This window comes from Anolis sagrei, chromosome 6, assembly GCF_037176765.1.
Source record: "Anolis sagrei isolate rAnoSag1 chromosome 6, rAnoSag1.mat, whole genome shotgun sequence".
Classification (NCBI taxonomy): Eukaryota; Metazoa; Chordata; class Lepidosauria; order Squamata; family Dactyloidae; genus Anolis; species Anolis sagrei.
Genome location: NC_090026.1, coordinates 15490763 through 15505791, shown reverse-complemented (window position 1 = coordinate 15505791; position 15029 = coordinate 15490763). Strand labels below are relative to the sequence as shown.

The following is a 15029-nucleotide window of genomic DNA, read 5'->3' as shown; positions in this document are numbered from 1 at the left end:
GAAAATATCTTCATCGCTATGATACTTCATCTTGTTGATGGGAAACTTCCCACCGGAGTGGAAATCATCTGTCGGACAGATGGCAAGCTATTTAACCTCAGCAGACTGAAAGCCAAAACCAAGGTTACAACAACATCTGTTATAGAACTCCAGTATGCTGATGACAATGTTGTCTGTGCACATTCAGAAGAAGACCTACAAGCCAATCTAAACACCTTCGCAGAAGCTTACGAGAAGCTCAGCCTGTCATTAAACATCGGGAAAACCAAAGTGTTCTTCCAGCAGTCACCAGCCAATCCCTCTCCAATGCCAGAAATACAGCTTAATGGTGTAACATTAGAAAATGTTGACCATTTCCATGACCTTGGCAGCCACCTCTCCGCAAAATACAACAGTGCCTGAGCTTTGTGAGTGCAGCTTTTTTCTGAATGAAGCACAGAGTTTTTGAGGACTGGAACATCTGTAGGGATACCAAAGTGTTTGTTTATAAAGATATTGTCCTCCCAACCCTGCTTATATGCCTGTGAGACATGGACTGTCTACAGACGTCACATGCAACCCCTGGAACCATTCCATCAGCGCTGCCTCCGAAAAATCCTGCAAATCTCTTGGGAAATCAAGTGGACAAATGTCAGCGTGCTGGAAGAAGCAAAAACCACCAGCACTAAAGCGATGGTCCTCCACCATCAACTCCACTGGACTGGCCACGTTGTCTGGATGCCCGACCACCGTCTCCCAAAGCAGTTGCTCTACTCTGAACTCAAGAACAGAAAACGGAATGTTGGTGGGCAGGAAAAGAGATTTAAAGACGGGCTCAAAGCCAACCTTAAAAACTCTGGCAAAGACACTGAGAACTAGGAAGCCCTGGCCCTTGAGCGCTCCAGTTGGAGGTCAGCTGTGACCAGCAGTGCTGCAGAATTTGAAGCGGCACGAATGGAGGACGAAAGACAGAAATGTGCCAAGAGGAAGGCGCATCAAGCCAACTCTTACTGAGACCACCTTCCACCTGGAAACCGATGCCCTCACTGTGGGAGAAGATGCAGATCAAGAATAGGGCTCCACAGTCACCTACAGACCCACCGCCAGGACACTACACATGGAACACCATCATCCTCGGACTACGAGGGATCACCTAAGTAATTTCTTAAGAGCAGAGTTGGTAGTGGGAGAAAGTCAAGGGGAGTCTCAAATGGGGTGCTTCTACACAAACCAAATAGTGAAGTTCAAAGCTGGCTCGAAGGTAAGGTGTCCACAAAGGGCACAACTCAATGGGTTAAACCCTTCTGCCCACAGTACTGGTTGGTCGACAGGTTGACAGTTCGAATCTGGGGAGCAGGGGAAAAGCTCCCATCTGTTGAGCTCTAGCTTCTCATGTGGGGACATGAGAAGCCTCCCACAGGATGGGAAAACTCCAATCATCCAGACGTCCCCTGGGCAACATCCTTGCAGACAGCCAATTCTCTCACACCAGAAGACACTTGCAGTTTCTCAAGTCACTTCTGACACCAAAAAATTCACTGTGGAGCAGATCAAGCCAGAAACTCACTAGAAAGTCAGTAAAAAACACAAACAATATAATGCAGATTGGAGGTGGGTTGAATTGAACCAGTTTCACTGTGCAGTATTTACACAAATACTCAAGTTACTTCATGGGAGAGGGAAACACATCGTTCCCATGAATGCCCTGACACCATCTAATGTTGATCCCGAACTAACATAGATATGTACGAGGGTTGGTTACTTGGGTTTGGATGGGAATGTGGTGATAGTATGATAGCTGGGTCCGGAAGCCCCGAGCATTCCGCACATTCCGCAATGGTGGTTGTGAATAAGGGAAAGGGAGAGCAGCACACCGAGGGTGGGAATATACTTCAATTTGGTGGAAGGATAGAAAAGGCGGGGGGGGGGGGTAGGATAAAGTTTAGGGTAAGGTTTAGGGTTTGGGGTAGGGTTAGGGTTAGGGTTAGGCTTAGGGGTTAGGTTTAAGAATAGGGTAAGGTTTAGGGTTAGGTTAAGGGTTAGGTTTAGGGTAAGGCTTAGGGTTTGGGTTAGGGTTATACCATTAAAGAATTCTTACATTCCTTCTATAATATCTGTGTTCCGTTCTGCGTTGCGCAAACAGCGCTCCCAAAGGAGCAAAGCGGAAAGAGCGTAAGGCTCAGAGCTTCCGGACCCAGATTTCATACTATTACCGGGAATATTTTAATAAATCGAACGCACTGACCAACCATCTGCGGAGGGTTCCATACTTTGCACTTTAACAACACAACCGTTCAATGCTAAGGCTTCCGGCCGAAATGGAACTGTAGAGGAAAATCTACTGAACAAGCCAGTACCTGCCGCACACCAGTACTGCCATCTCTTGAGGAGTTACGAAGGTGGAGGCATTACTTTTCATTCAACCCTCGTCCCTTCTTTCTACAGATGCGCTACTGACGGTTGAGAAAAGAGCATTTCCCCGAAAGCACTGTGGAGAAAAGAAAAGAGGAGAACCCACAACGTCTTTCCCTTCGAAGAGGAAGCGTGGGGCTGATCCCGAAACACGCGTGGGCCGGTCTTGCCTCCTCTGCGCCAATGGCCTCGCGAGGTGGAGGAAGCGCCTTCTTTCTCTTTCTCTTTCGCCCTGGCTGTCCCTGGGGCACCTTCGAGGGGGGAGGCGAGCCTGCCCTCCTCTGAGACCGAACTGGGGACGGGGGGCGAGGGGAAAGGATGCCCAAGTCCGCCCACGACCGCCTGCTGGACACCTTGGATGACTTGGGGGAAGCGGATCTGAAGCGGTTCAAGAGGAAACTCAACGAATTCCCGGTCAAGAAAGGCTACAAGAACATCCCCAAAGGGCGCCTGGAGAAGGCGGACACCGAGGACCTGGCCGAGCTCCTGCTCAGCTTCTACGCCGAGGAGTACGCCGAGAAGGTGGCCATCGGGGTGCTGGAGGAGATCAACTGCAAGCGCCAGGCCGAGAAGCTCGCCTGTCTAGCCGGAACCAGTAAGGAAGAGAAGGGGGGACCCGGGGCGGGGGGGGGGGGGGCCTTCTGATTCCCCAAACCTGGCTCACCCAGCTCTTTGGGGCTTCAGCTCCAGAAGGTCTGGCTGGGGTTCAAGTTGGACGGGGCGACTGGGAGAGGAAGTCCTGAACATCTGGAGAATCCACCTTTGGGAACCATTGGGTGATGGGAAACGCCCTGAAGTGGGACTGAAGGGCCTTCAATGGTTCAAGCGCCATAGGGATGCCTGTCACAGATGGGAAGGGGATGTGTTGTTATTTCTCCCCTTTTCCTTCTGACAAAAGTGGGGAGTGGACTTTGCCATCTAAAGCTTCCTCCCTCCCTCCCTCCGTCCTTTTCCTTCCCTTCCCAGTCTCCTTCCTCCCCTTTCCCCTTCTTTTCTTTCCTACTCTTCCCTTCCCCATCTCTTTCCTTTTCTTCCCCATCCTTCCCTTCCTCCCCCTTCCTTTTTCCCCATCGACTTTCTTCCTTTCCTATTCTTATCCATCCTTTCTTCCCTATCTTTCCCTTCCTTCCCTTCTTTTCTTTTCTCCTTCCTTCCTTTCCCATTCTTCCCCTTCCTTTCATTGCTATCTTTCTCATCCCCCCTTCTTTTCTTCCCTTTCTCCTTTCTTCCTTTCCTGTCCTCCCCTTGCTTTCTTCCCTACCCTTCCCTTTCTTCACCTTCTTTTCTTCCCCATCTTTTATTTTCTCCTTCCTTCCTTTCCTATCCTTCTCCTTCCTTTCTTCCCTATCCTTCCCTTTCTCCCCCATCTTTTCTTCCCTTTCTCCTTCCTTTCTTTCCTATCTTCCCTTCCTTGTGTTTCTTTTACCTTCTTTTCTTTTCTCCTTCCTTCCCTTCCTATCCTTCCCCTTCCATTCTCCCCTATCCTTTCCTTCCTCCCCCTTCTTTTCTTTCCCTTCTCCTTTCTTCCTTTCCTATCCTCCCCCTTCCTTTCTTCCCTCTCTTCCCTTCCTTCCCTTTCTTTTCACCTTCTTTTCTTTTCTCCTTCCTCCCTTTCCCATCCTTCTCCTTCCTTTCTTCCCTATCCTTCTCTTCCTCCCTTTCTCCTTTCTTCCTTTCCTTTCCTGTCCTTCCCTTTCCCTTCTTCCCTACCCATCCCTTCCCTGCCTTTCTTTTCTCCTTCCCCCTCCTTCCCCTTCCTTTATTTGCTACTCTTCCCTTCCTTCCCCTTCTTCCTCTTCTCCTTCCTTCCTTTCTCATCCTTCCCCTTCCTTTCTTTCCTATCCTTCCCTTCCTTCCCACCTTGCAGTTTCTCAAGTTGCTCCTGATATGGGAAAAAATTGCACAAACCAATTAGAACAGAAAAAAAGATCTCATTCATCCCTGAGTCATTTCCTTCCATTAAGAAATAAGTAGGGATACTTTGCCCCTAGTCAGTAAAACAAGGGATTTCTGACCTACAGCCATGCAACAAAAGCTGTGAAGGGGGAGAAGGCTAAAAGCCCTTTCTCTGGCCCAGATTATACATTTCGTGTCCACTTGGATTTTACAATGGGATTACGCCTGCAGTTTGATTTTAATTATCCAATTATCAATCAATCAAAACTTTATGATGGTCCAAAGATCCAATTTGCTCCACAGTAAAAGGTGCACAACTGCAAACAGATTATAAACTGATAAGACCAAGATGCATATGAACAAGGGTAAGAACACCAAAAATACGTACAAAACAAGTTTCAGTCTGAATCTAAAGCAGGAAGTTGTCTTACCCTGGCTTCCTCAGAGAGGAACTTGGGGGAAATTGTCAAGGCTCTTCTGGACTCTTGGATCTGTTCTTAAACACGCTTCTGGAATGAGCTTCGTGTAATCCAAGTAGATTGGAACATACTTAGTCCTAATCTTTGTTTTAAGCCACTTCATTGGACGTGTTGCAATAGCAGATTCCCAGATTAGTTTAGTGTTTACACCTTATTTTATTTTTCTTGTTATTTAATATTTAATGTTTATTTCATTTAAGTAACATTTGTCTTTACTGTTCTAATGTAGCACAAATGTAGCTTTTAAACAGAGGCTGGATGGCCATCTGTCAGGGGTGCTTTGAATGCAATATTCCTGCTTCTTTCTGGGGGTTGGACTGGATGGCCCATGAGGTCTCTTCCGACTCTAGGATTCTATGAAATCCCATGTAAAATCATACTACTTATTTTTGACATTAAGATTGAAATCTAAAATATATATAGAAAGTCTTTACTAAAAACTTTACATAGAATTGGGCTGATCCATTGGGCAAGTTTCTCAGTAGTGGGTTAATAATATATAGCCAAGCCTGCTTATAAAAACTGCAGGACAATAAGATTTTATTTTTATTTTATTTATTATATCAGTATCAACCAGACAATTGTATTACATTTTAAACAAATTTTTAACAAACAGACAAAGCAGAGTTTGCAAGCTTGGTAGTGGATTAAATGTCCTTTGACCAGTATCTGGCCACTTGGAGTGCCTCTGGTGTTGCCACAAGAAGGTCCTCCCTTGTGCATGTGGCAGGGCTCAGGTTGCATTGCAGCAGGTGGTCAATGGTTTGCTCTTCTCCACACTCGCATGTCGTGGATTCCACTTTGTAGCCCCGTTTCTTGAGGTTTGCTCTGCATCTCGTGGTGCCAGAGCACAGTCTGTTCAGCGCCTTCCAAGTCTCCCAGTCTTCTGTGTGCCCAGGGGGGAGTCTCTCATTTGGTAATAGCCATTGGTTGAGGTTCTGGGTTTGAGCCTGCCACTTGAGCCAGCGAGTGTCTCTATAGATCTTAGAAAACTACTTATTGATTTAAGTCGTTGACGTGCTGGCTGATACCCAAACAAGGGATGAGCTGGAGATGTCTCTGCCTTGGTCCTTTCACTATTGGCTGCTACTTCCCGGTAGATGTCAGGTGGTGCAATACCAGCTAAATAGTGTAATTTGTCCAGTGGTGTAGTGCAGACCCAGAAGCAACCAGAAGGACAATAAGATGCGATACTATATATACACTCAACATACATTCAATAAGAACTAGCAGAATGAAAGGAGTTACAGATGTGACATAAATTAATTGTCCATTTAGCCTCTGCAAGGCTCCCACGTCTACACAATTCTACAAATCTGTAGTCAGGAATGAGATGAATAGGAAACCCTCTCCTTTCTGTGAATCCTTACTTTAGTTTTCTGCTGTCTTTGCCTTCCTTCTCAGCTTCTCTGGCTTTCAGGTTTGACATTGTGTGTTCCTCTTCTACAGAAGGGAGCCTTCTATGTTTTGGGTAGAAATTTGATATATTTGTTTTATTCCTTGATATTGCAATCTTTTCTTGTTTCACTGTATACAAACTATATTTTTGGATCAAAATTCTAGGTCAGTGATGGGCAACCTTTTGAGTGTGGTGTGTCAAAATTCGCCAAAAAACCGAGCATAATTCAGGTGGTGTGTCACCTCAGGACAAAAACCCATAATTTCGCAATATTTAGTTTAAATAACAAAAAATATATAATTGTAACATATACCTATATTTAATAAACCATAACCTAATTATATTAAATATAGTTATATATTACAATTATATATATATTGTTATTTAAACTAAATAAAATAATTATTGTTTTATTGACTATTCTAAAGGGGTCCTCAAACTTTTTGAACAGGGGGCCAGTTCACTGTCCTTCAGACTGTTGGAGGGCCAGACTAGAGTTTACACAGGAATATTGTTAAACATTTCTTTTATATATTGTGAAACATTTATTTCTAATTACAAATAAATGAAATTTTGACTTCAAGCATGTCGTGGCATGGGTAACAGGTTTACTATAACAGCAGGAACCTATGAATATGTTTACTGATCACCTATTGGCCAAACTCCCATGACCTCTTGTCATGGGAGTTTGGCCGATAGTTTGTGGCAGCCACAGTTTCTGGATGAGAACTACTACTTTCAGAGTAAAGGCCGCACAATTAAACAGAAAATAACTCTTTCAAACCAGGAACAGATTTCTGCTCTACAATTTTATTATTATGTTTATTTATACATCACCTTTTGTCTCCACAAGGCGACTGTGGGCCTCTCCAGACGCCCTATATCCCAGGATCTGATCCCAGGCTTTCTGCTTTAAACTGGATTATATCAGTCTGCACTGCCAGATAATCTGGGATAAACAGAAAACCTAGGATCAGATCCTGGGATATAGGGCCTGTCTGAAAGGGCCCTTCCAAACAGCCATATAACCCAGAATATCAAGGCAGATAATCCACAATATCTGCTTTGAAATGCATTATCAGAGTCCACACTGCCATATAAGACAGCTTGGGCCCTCCTTGTGTTTTGGACTTCAACTCCCACTACTAGCTGCTAGGAATTGTGGGAGTTGAAGTCCAAAACACAAGGAGGGCCCAAGCTGGCCCATGCCTGTTTTAAAGAATAGCAATGATGTTTAATTCTATTGTAATGTTTCATATATTTGAAGATTTAAAACTGTATTGAAATGTAAGCTGCTCTGGCCCGTTCCACACAGCTGTATGAAATCCACACTTAACTGGCTTATATGGCAGTGTGGACTCTGATAATGCAGTTCAAAGCAGGCAGGCAAGCAGATCAGGGCCTTCCTGCCGCCGCGCCCCCCCCCCCCCCCCCCCGGATGCTCCATCTCCGCCTGTAGAGCTCCAGGGTGTTCGAGGCGGGGTGCGCCATGGCTGGGGCGTCTGTCTCTCTTGACCACGCTCCTAGTCTTCGGCTACTCTCCTCTTGCTGCCCTGCTACTAGCCTGGCTGCTGCTGGTCTCCCGTCCAGGGGCAACAGGAGCAGCAAGAGGAGAGCGGCCAAAGGCTAGGAGCGTCGTGAAGAGAGACAGACGCTCCGCAGGCGCGTGTCAGTAGAAATGGCTTCCCGTGTCAGTAGTGACACGTGTGTCATAGGTTCGCCATCACGGCCCTAAACGGTTCGAGACCTGCCTAACTTCGCGAGCGCATCTTCCCCTATGAACCAGCATGTACTCTAAGATCCTCTGGGGAGGCTCTCCTCTCGCTCCCACCACCGTCTCAGGCGCGGTTGGTGGGGACGAGGGAGAGGGCCTTCTCAGTGGTGGTCCCTTGGCTTTGGAACTCCCTCCCCAGGGAGATCAGGCAGGCCCCCACTCTCTCCATTTTTCACAAGGAATTAAAAACTTGGTTGGTCCATTGTGCTTTCAACTAGGTGGTTCACTAGATAATTATCCTGACCTTATCTAAGTTTCTGCACTTTATTATTTATTTTATTTATTTTATTTCTTGCATTTATTAACCGCCGCTCTCAGCCCAAGGGCGACTCGTGGCGGTGTACCGCACGTAAAAGACAATTTACAATGAAACCAAGACAACAACTAAAATCACTAATACACAACATCTAATTACACTAAAATAATCCGCTCCGTCTTATCGTGGAATCATAACCAAACTCGTAGTCGTAATCCATTCCGATTGTCATTTCCAGTAACATAGCACTCAGTTGAATGCCATCTCGAAAAGCCATGTCTTCAGGCCCTTGCGAAAGGCCATGAGGGAGGGCGCCTGTCTGATGTCAGCAGGGAGGGAGTTCCACAGCCGGGGGGCCACCACCGAGAAGGCCCTCTCTCTCGTCCCCGCCAGACGTGCCTGTGAGGCAGGCGGGATCGAGAGAAGGGCCTCCCCAGATGATCTCAAGGTCCTCGTGGGCTCATAGGCCGAGATGCGGTCCGCAAGGTACTTTGGGCCGGAACCGTTTAGGGCTTTGTAGGATAACACCAGCACCTTAAATTGGGCCCGGTAGCAAATCGGTAGCCAGTGGAGCTGGAACAACAAGGGCGTTGTATGCTCCCTGCGTCCTGCTCCTGTTAACAACATGGCTGCCGCGCGCTGGACTAGCTGAAGCTTCCGGGCTGTTTTTAAGGGCAGCCCCACGTAGAGAGCGTTGCAGTAGTCAAGGCGGGATGTGACCAGAGCATGTACCACCGTGGCCAAGTCAGACTTCCCAAGGTACGGGCGCAGCTGGCGCACGAGCCTAAGCTGTGCAAATGCTCCCCTGGTCACCGCTGAAACCTGGGGATCCAGGCTCAACGATGAATCCAGGATCACACCCAAGCTGCGAACCTGCACCTTCAAGGGGAGTGCGACCCCATCCAGCACAGGCTGTAACCCTATACCCTGCTCGGCCTTGCGACTGACCAGGAGTACCTCTGTCTTGTCTGGATTTAATTTCAGTTTGTTCGCCCTCATCCAGACCATTACAGCGGCCAGGCACCGGTTCAGGACTTCGACAGCCTCCTTAGTAGCAGGTGGAAAGGAGTGACAGAGTTGGACATCATCTGCGTACAGATGACACCGCACCCCGAAACTCCGGATGATCTCACCCAGCGGCTTCATGTAGATATTAAACAGCATGGGGGACAATATAGAGCCCTGTGGAACCCCACAGGTCAAAGGCTGTGGCGTTGAACAGGAGTCCCCCAATAACACCTTCTGGGTACGACCCTCCAGAAATGACTGGAGCCACTGCAGAGCAGTGCCCCCAAGACCCATTTCCGCAAGACGCCCCAGAAGGATACCGTGGTCGACGGTATCGAAGGCCGCTGAGAGGTCCAGGAGCACCAACAGGGACACACTCCCCCTGTCTAGCTCCCGGCGCAGGTCATCCACTAAGGCGACCAAGACCGTCTCGGTACCATATCCCGGTCTGAAACCAGACTGTGCCGAATCCAGATAATCCGTGTCTCTCAAGAATACCTGGAGTTGTGAGGCCACCACGCTTTCCATGACTTTGCCCAAGAAGGGAAGATTGGAAACAGGCCGAAAGTTGTCAAATTTAGTGGGGTCCAATGATGGTTTCTTCAACAGCGGTTTTATAATAGCCTGTTTTAGGCTCGCTGGAATTTTGCCTTCCCGAAGGGAGGCATTACCCACCACCGTTACCCACTCAGCCAATCCCCCTCTGGCCTCCTTCAGAAGCCAGGATGGACAGGGGTCTAGGATGGACGTGGTGGGCCTCATTCCTCCAAGTATCTTGTCCACATCCTCGGGCTTCACAAACTGAAAAAAATCCATCAAAATAGGACAAGCAGGTGCTCTTGTCACATCCACAGAGACTGCATTTAACATGGTGTCCAGCCCAGAACGGATCAAAGCGACTTTGTCTGCAAAGAACCGAGCAAATGCTTCACAGCGCGTGGCCGAATTGTCAGGGCTCCCGCCTGAGGTGGCGGGAGTCAAAAGACCTCTGACAATCCGAAACAACTCCGCCGGACGGTTTTTTGCAGACGCAATAGTGGCCGCAAAGAAAGTTTTCTTTGCGGCTTTTATTGCCGCGGCATATGCCCTTAAAAAGGACACAAACCGTGCTCGATTTGGCTCGCTTGGGTCCGAGCGCCACACGCTCTCCAGTTCCCTCTTCCTTTGCTTCATCGCTGCCAGCTCCTCAGTGAACCAAGGAGCTGGTTTAGCTCGGTTACTTGAGAGGGGACGTTCCGGAGCGATCATGTCAATTGCCCTGGTCATCTCCCCATTCCAGAGAGCGACCAAGGCCTCGACATGGTCACCTGCCGAGGTGGCGGGAAAGTCTCCAAGAGCCTCTTTTCTTTACTTATGACACTTTAATGGCCAAGGGCATTATCCTGGCAGCCCAGCTCCCTGACTATTGCACCTTCCCTCAGCTCTACCAAGGATTCATTGCACTTACTTTGAGCCTGAACCCTGCTTCAAATGGTTGGCCAGCCAGGGTGTTGTTTTTATGATGGCAATTGATTTTAATCTTTTATTGTCTGTTGTTATTGATTGTATTTTACTATGTCTGTTATAACTTGTAATCCTTGGGCTTGTCCCTTTGTAAGCCGCCCCGAGTCCCTTCGGGGAGATGGAGGCGGGGTATAAAAATAAAGTTATATTATATATTATATATTATATATATATATCATGGTTTGTGTTCCTCTCCACCCTACTAGCTATCAAGACACATCAGTGGCCACCACAATGGTGCCTTACTGGAGAGGAAGGAAAAGGTGGCAGTTTCAGAAGACCATAGCTGTGATATTGTAGCAATCTCAGGCCCCTTCTACACTGTCCTTATATCCCAAGATTATTTGTTTATTTCAGATTATATGGAAGTAGAGACTCATCCAATTCAAAGCATATAATCTGGGATCAGATCCTGGGATATAAGGACAGTGTAAAAGGGGCCTCATACTATAATTTTGTGTGTGTTTGAGAAGGAAAGGGCAATTCCATCTATTTTGACTTTTTTATTTAAATTCTCCTTTCTAACTATAACTTTGAAACCCACAGATTCCGCTTGTAATCGGTGCTGTACCTAAAATCCATGCGCTTCCACAACTGGGATTAAAGCTCTCCTGACTGCTCTGCCATATCCCACCAATAGTAGTTTGCAATATAGCCTTTTTAGTTCTCAAATGATGCCTGTGAAATAGAAGACCATTGTCCTCATTTTCTAGACCACAAATACATACTTTCCTATTTTAACATCTACATTTTATATATCAAAAGCAAATTGTAGATCGAACTGTTGATGGTTTGGTAGTGAAGATTGAATTCTGTGCAGCTAAAGCTGGGTCTACACTGATGTATAATTCATATTATCAAAGCAGAGAATCCAGATGAACCGGATTCTGTGAGTCTACATTGCCATATAATCCAGTTCAAAGCAGATAATGTGGATTTTATATGGCAGTGTAGGCCCCATCTATATTGCCATATAAAATCCACATTATGTGCTTTGAACTGGATTATATGGCAATGTAGACTATTGTAGCCCCATCTATATTGCCATATAAAATCCACATTATCTGCTGTATAGAAGGGCCAGATTAAGTTAATTGCATGATGTTGATTAAGCATTCAGGGTTTCCAAGTGCTTATCTTAATTAAAATAATTTGTTTTCTTTTCTTTTCTTTTCAGTGTTTACATGTATTGATAGGTCACTTAATATATGAAACGTCAACTTTGCTGAATGATAAGAGTCCAACAGTGGGCTGTTTTAATTACATGTTAAAACAGCCCATGGGCTACATATGAATATAACAGAGATGGACAATCATCAGTCCAATGCCATCAAGCTATAAATCTTATTTTCATGACAATTGGCTACCCCATCTAGGACTGGTGGGAACTGCAGTTTGATAAAAACCCATGGAAGCACACTTTGTCTAAACCTGTTCCAGATGAATTGGTTCATATCTTGTCATTTTTTAAATCATATATGTCAGGTTATTCCCCTGAGGAACCTGGGGGGCCTTCCACACAGCCCCATATCCCAGAATATCAAGGGAGAAAATCCCACATTATCTGAGTGTGGACTCAGATAACCCAGTTCAAAGCAGATATTATGGAATTTTCTGCCTTGATATTCTGGGATATAGGGCTTTGTGGAAAAGCCCTGGGAGGGCTGTATTAGTTGCAATGTCCCTCCAGGGGGGGAAATGGAAATTCCTTTGAGGAAAAAGGGCTGCTCCCATGCCTAAAAATATCTAGGATAGAGAGATTCTGATAAACATGTAGGAGGCAGTTTGCACATTTAAAGGCAATTTTTTAATACAAAATAATCTTTGGTGTCACTGTGACTACACTGATTAATGCAGTTTAAACACACAGTTGGTGTTTCTTCCTTTTCCAGGTGCTGCTGCTTGCAGGCCAACCCACAGACCAATCGATGTTGGTGCAAATCCAGAGACAGAAGGTGAGTCCCTCTTTCTATTCTAGGCTCTCTTAATCCCTCCAATTTTCTGGAAATCAGAGTTGCTTGGTGGCAGAGCTAAGTATCCAACAAGTGGTCACTTTACCTTTTCCCTAGCTCTAAGATGTCACAGCATTATATGTGATTAATTTTTATGCATTCTTTCTTTCCCTCCCTTCGTTCAGAGGAACATCTGCCTGATGCACCAGGGATGCACTTCATTGAGCGGCACCGAGAGGAGCTGATAAGGCGGGCCTGCAATGTAGAGGGAGTCTTGGATATGCTTTATGGGGCTGTCCTGAATAATGAGCAATACCAAAAAATCCTCTTCATGAAGACCTCCCAGGATAAAATGCGGGAGCTCTACATGCTCCTCCCAAGCTGGAACCGCTTTTGCAAGGATCGTCTTTATGAGGCATTGAAGGTCAAGCAGAAGTATCTTATTGAGGACCTTGAAGATGGCAAGAGATGATGAAATGATGCCAGAAGACATACACCTGTACAGTGTGACTTCTCTGCTCTTGGTCTTAAATATATTTGACACCAGTCCCAAATCCTGCAAATCTTACAAAGCAGCAGTGACTGTCTTCTCCTTGATGACCCTGAAAGGTGATGAAACCACAAAGCAGACAAGACACTATCCCCCATAAATTTAAAAAAAAAAACCTCTAAAATCATCACAGTAAATAAAGAACACTTGTTTCCAGGCAAGAAACAATCGGGGCCAGCTAATCACCTCCCAACAAAAGATTCCCCCAGGCAGTTAGAAGCCACTTTGAAACTGCTAGGCCATTAAATGCTAATCAAGGTGGCCAATTGAAACATTAACACCTACCTCAAACAGACAAGAGTTCTTTCTCCCACCCTGGACATATAAAGATATATAAACTTCACTTGCCTAATTTCTAATATACCTCATAACTTCTGAGGATGCCTGCCATAGATTTGGGCAAAACATCAGGAGAGAATGCTTCTGGAACATGGTCATATAGCCCAGAAAGGTCACAACAACCCACCCACCAGGTTATTTGTGATAATGTGCTTTCAGGTTACTTCCCATTGACCGGAAGGCCAACCCAACCCATCACTGAGGTTTCTTTCTTAGCCAAGTTTTTTGGGAAAGGAGTTGATCTTTGCCTCCATCAGAGGCTGAGAGAGTGTGAGATGGGGTTGTAGTTTTACAAGGTCTTTCGCCTTCCCTGCCAAAGAGTGCAGGAGCCTGACCAAACTGCAACTCCACGATTCAATTGCGTTGAGCCATTGTATTCATTCAGCAGTGTAAAGCCACATGGAGTCCAATAGGCAAACCACTGTGCTGTTTCTCTCTTCAGCCTCCTCTAAGTATAGACTCATATAATATGTATTTATTTATTTACCATACTTGTATCCCACCTCCCAAGGGGACTCAAGGCGGCCTTACAAAGGCAACAATTCAATGACGCATGTATACATACATCAACAATTAACCAACCAATTAAAACATTAACATTAAAACAATTAAAAATCACATAATCCAGGTCATATTCCAGGGCCAGTCCGGGTTGTCATTAAATAATCTCTTATTGCCTTGCTCCAATACAGTTATTATAGAAAGGGCCTTCTTAAAATGCTACCTCCCTTTAATAAATGAGGGGAAAGCCCAGGAAAGAAAGTCCCAAAGAATTCTCCTGATGTAACTGATGCTCGAATTTACTCTTTGGTCCCTTCTACACTGCCATATAATCCAGTTCAAAGCAGATAATCTGGATTTTATATGACAGTGTAGAAGGGGTCTTTATTCCCACTTCTTTATTTGGGAGACACTTCTTTACAAGAGCGCCCTCTTTGTACATGACAGGGGGAGAATCATTACTGTAGAATTAATCCAAATTAACATTACTTTAACTGTCAGGGCTCCGTGTTAGGGAATCGTGGGAGTTGTAGTTTTACAAGAGCAAAATAGTCCCAGACCCTCAGCAAACTACAACTCCCCTGATTTCATAGCATACAGCCCTGGCAATTAAGTTCTTTCATATTCTTTTACATTCAGAGCTAAATTGGCATATGACATATATCACTCTTCACTCTGCTTTGCCCATTGAAAACTGTGATAACTATATCTAAGAAACTAGAGCTAATGCGGTCCATCCAATACAATTTCCTGAATCAGATCTCCAAATGTAATTGCTTCTCAAGCTCGGCTGGCGGGGACGAGAGATAGGGCCTTCTCGGTGGTGGCTCCTCGGCTGTGGAACGCCCTTCCTACGGACATTAGACTAGCACCATCTCTAATGGTATTCCACAAAAAGGTGAAGACCTGGATGTTTGTGCAGGCGTTTGAGTAATTTAGTGCAATCTGGTAATGGAATATAGGAATGGAACAATGGACGAC

The 15029-nt window shown here is 45.7% G+C and overlaps 1 protein-coding gene across 1 annotated transcript; it reads left to right on the top strand.

Annotated features, from left to right (window-relative positions):
- Nucleotides 1-2568: 2568 nt before the first annotated feature.
- Nucleotides 2569-13871, top strand: LOC137097341 (apoptosis-associated speck-like protein containing a CARD). The gene is made up of 3 exons (XM_067469814.1): nt 2569-2986; nt 12599-12661; nt 12844-13871. The coding sequence occupies exons 1-3, from the start codon at nt 2710-2712 to the stop codon at nt 13128-13130; spliced, it is 627 nt and encodes a 208-aa protein (XP_067325915.1). The 5' UTR covers nt 2569-2709; the 3' UTR covers nt 13131-13871.
- Nucleotides 13872-15029: the final 1158 nt, after the last annotated feature.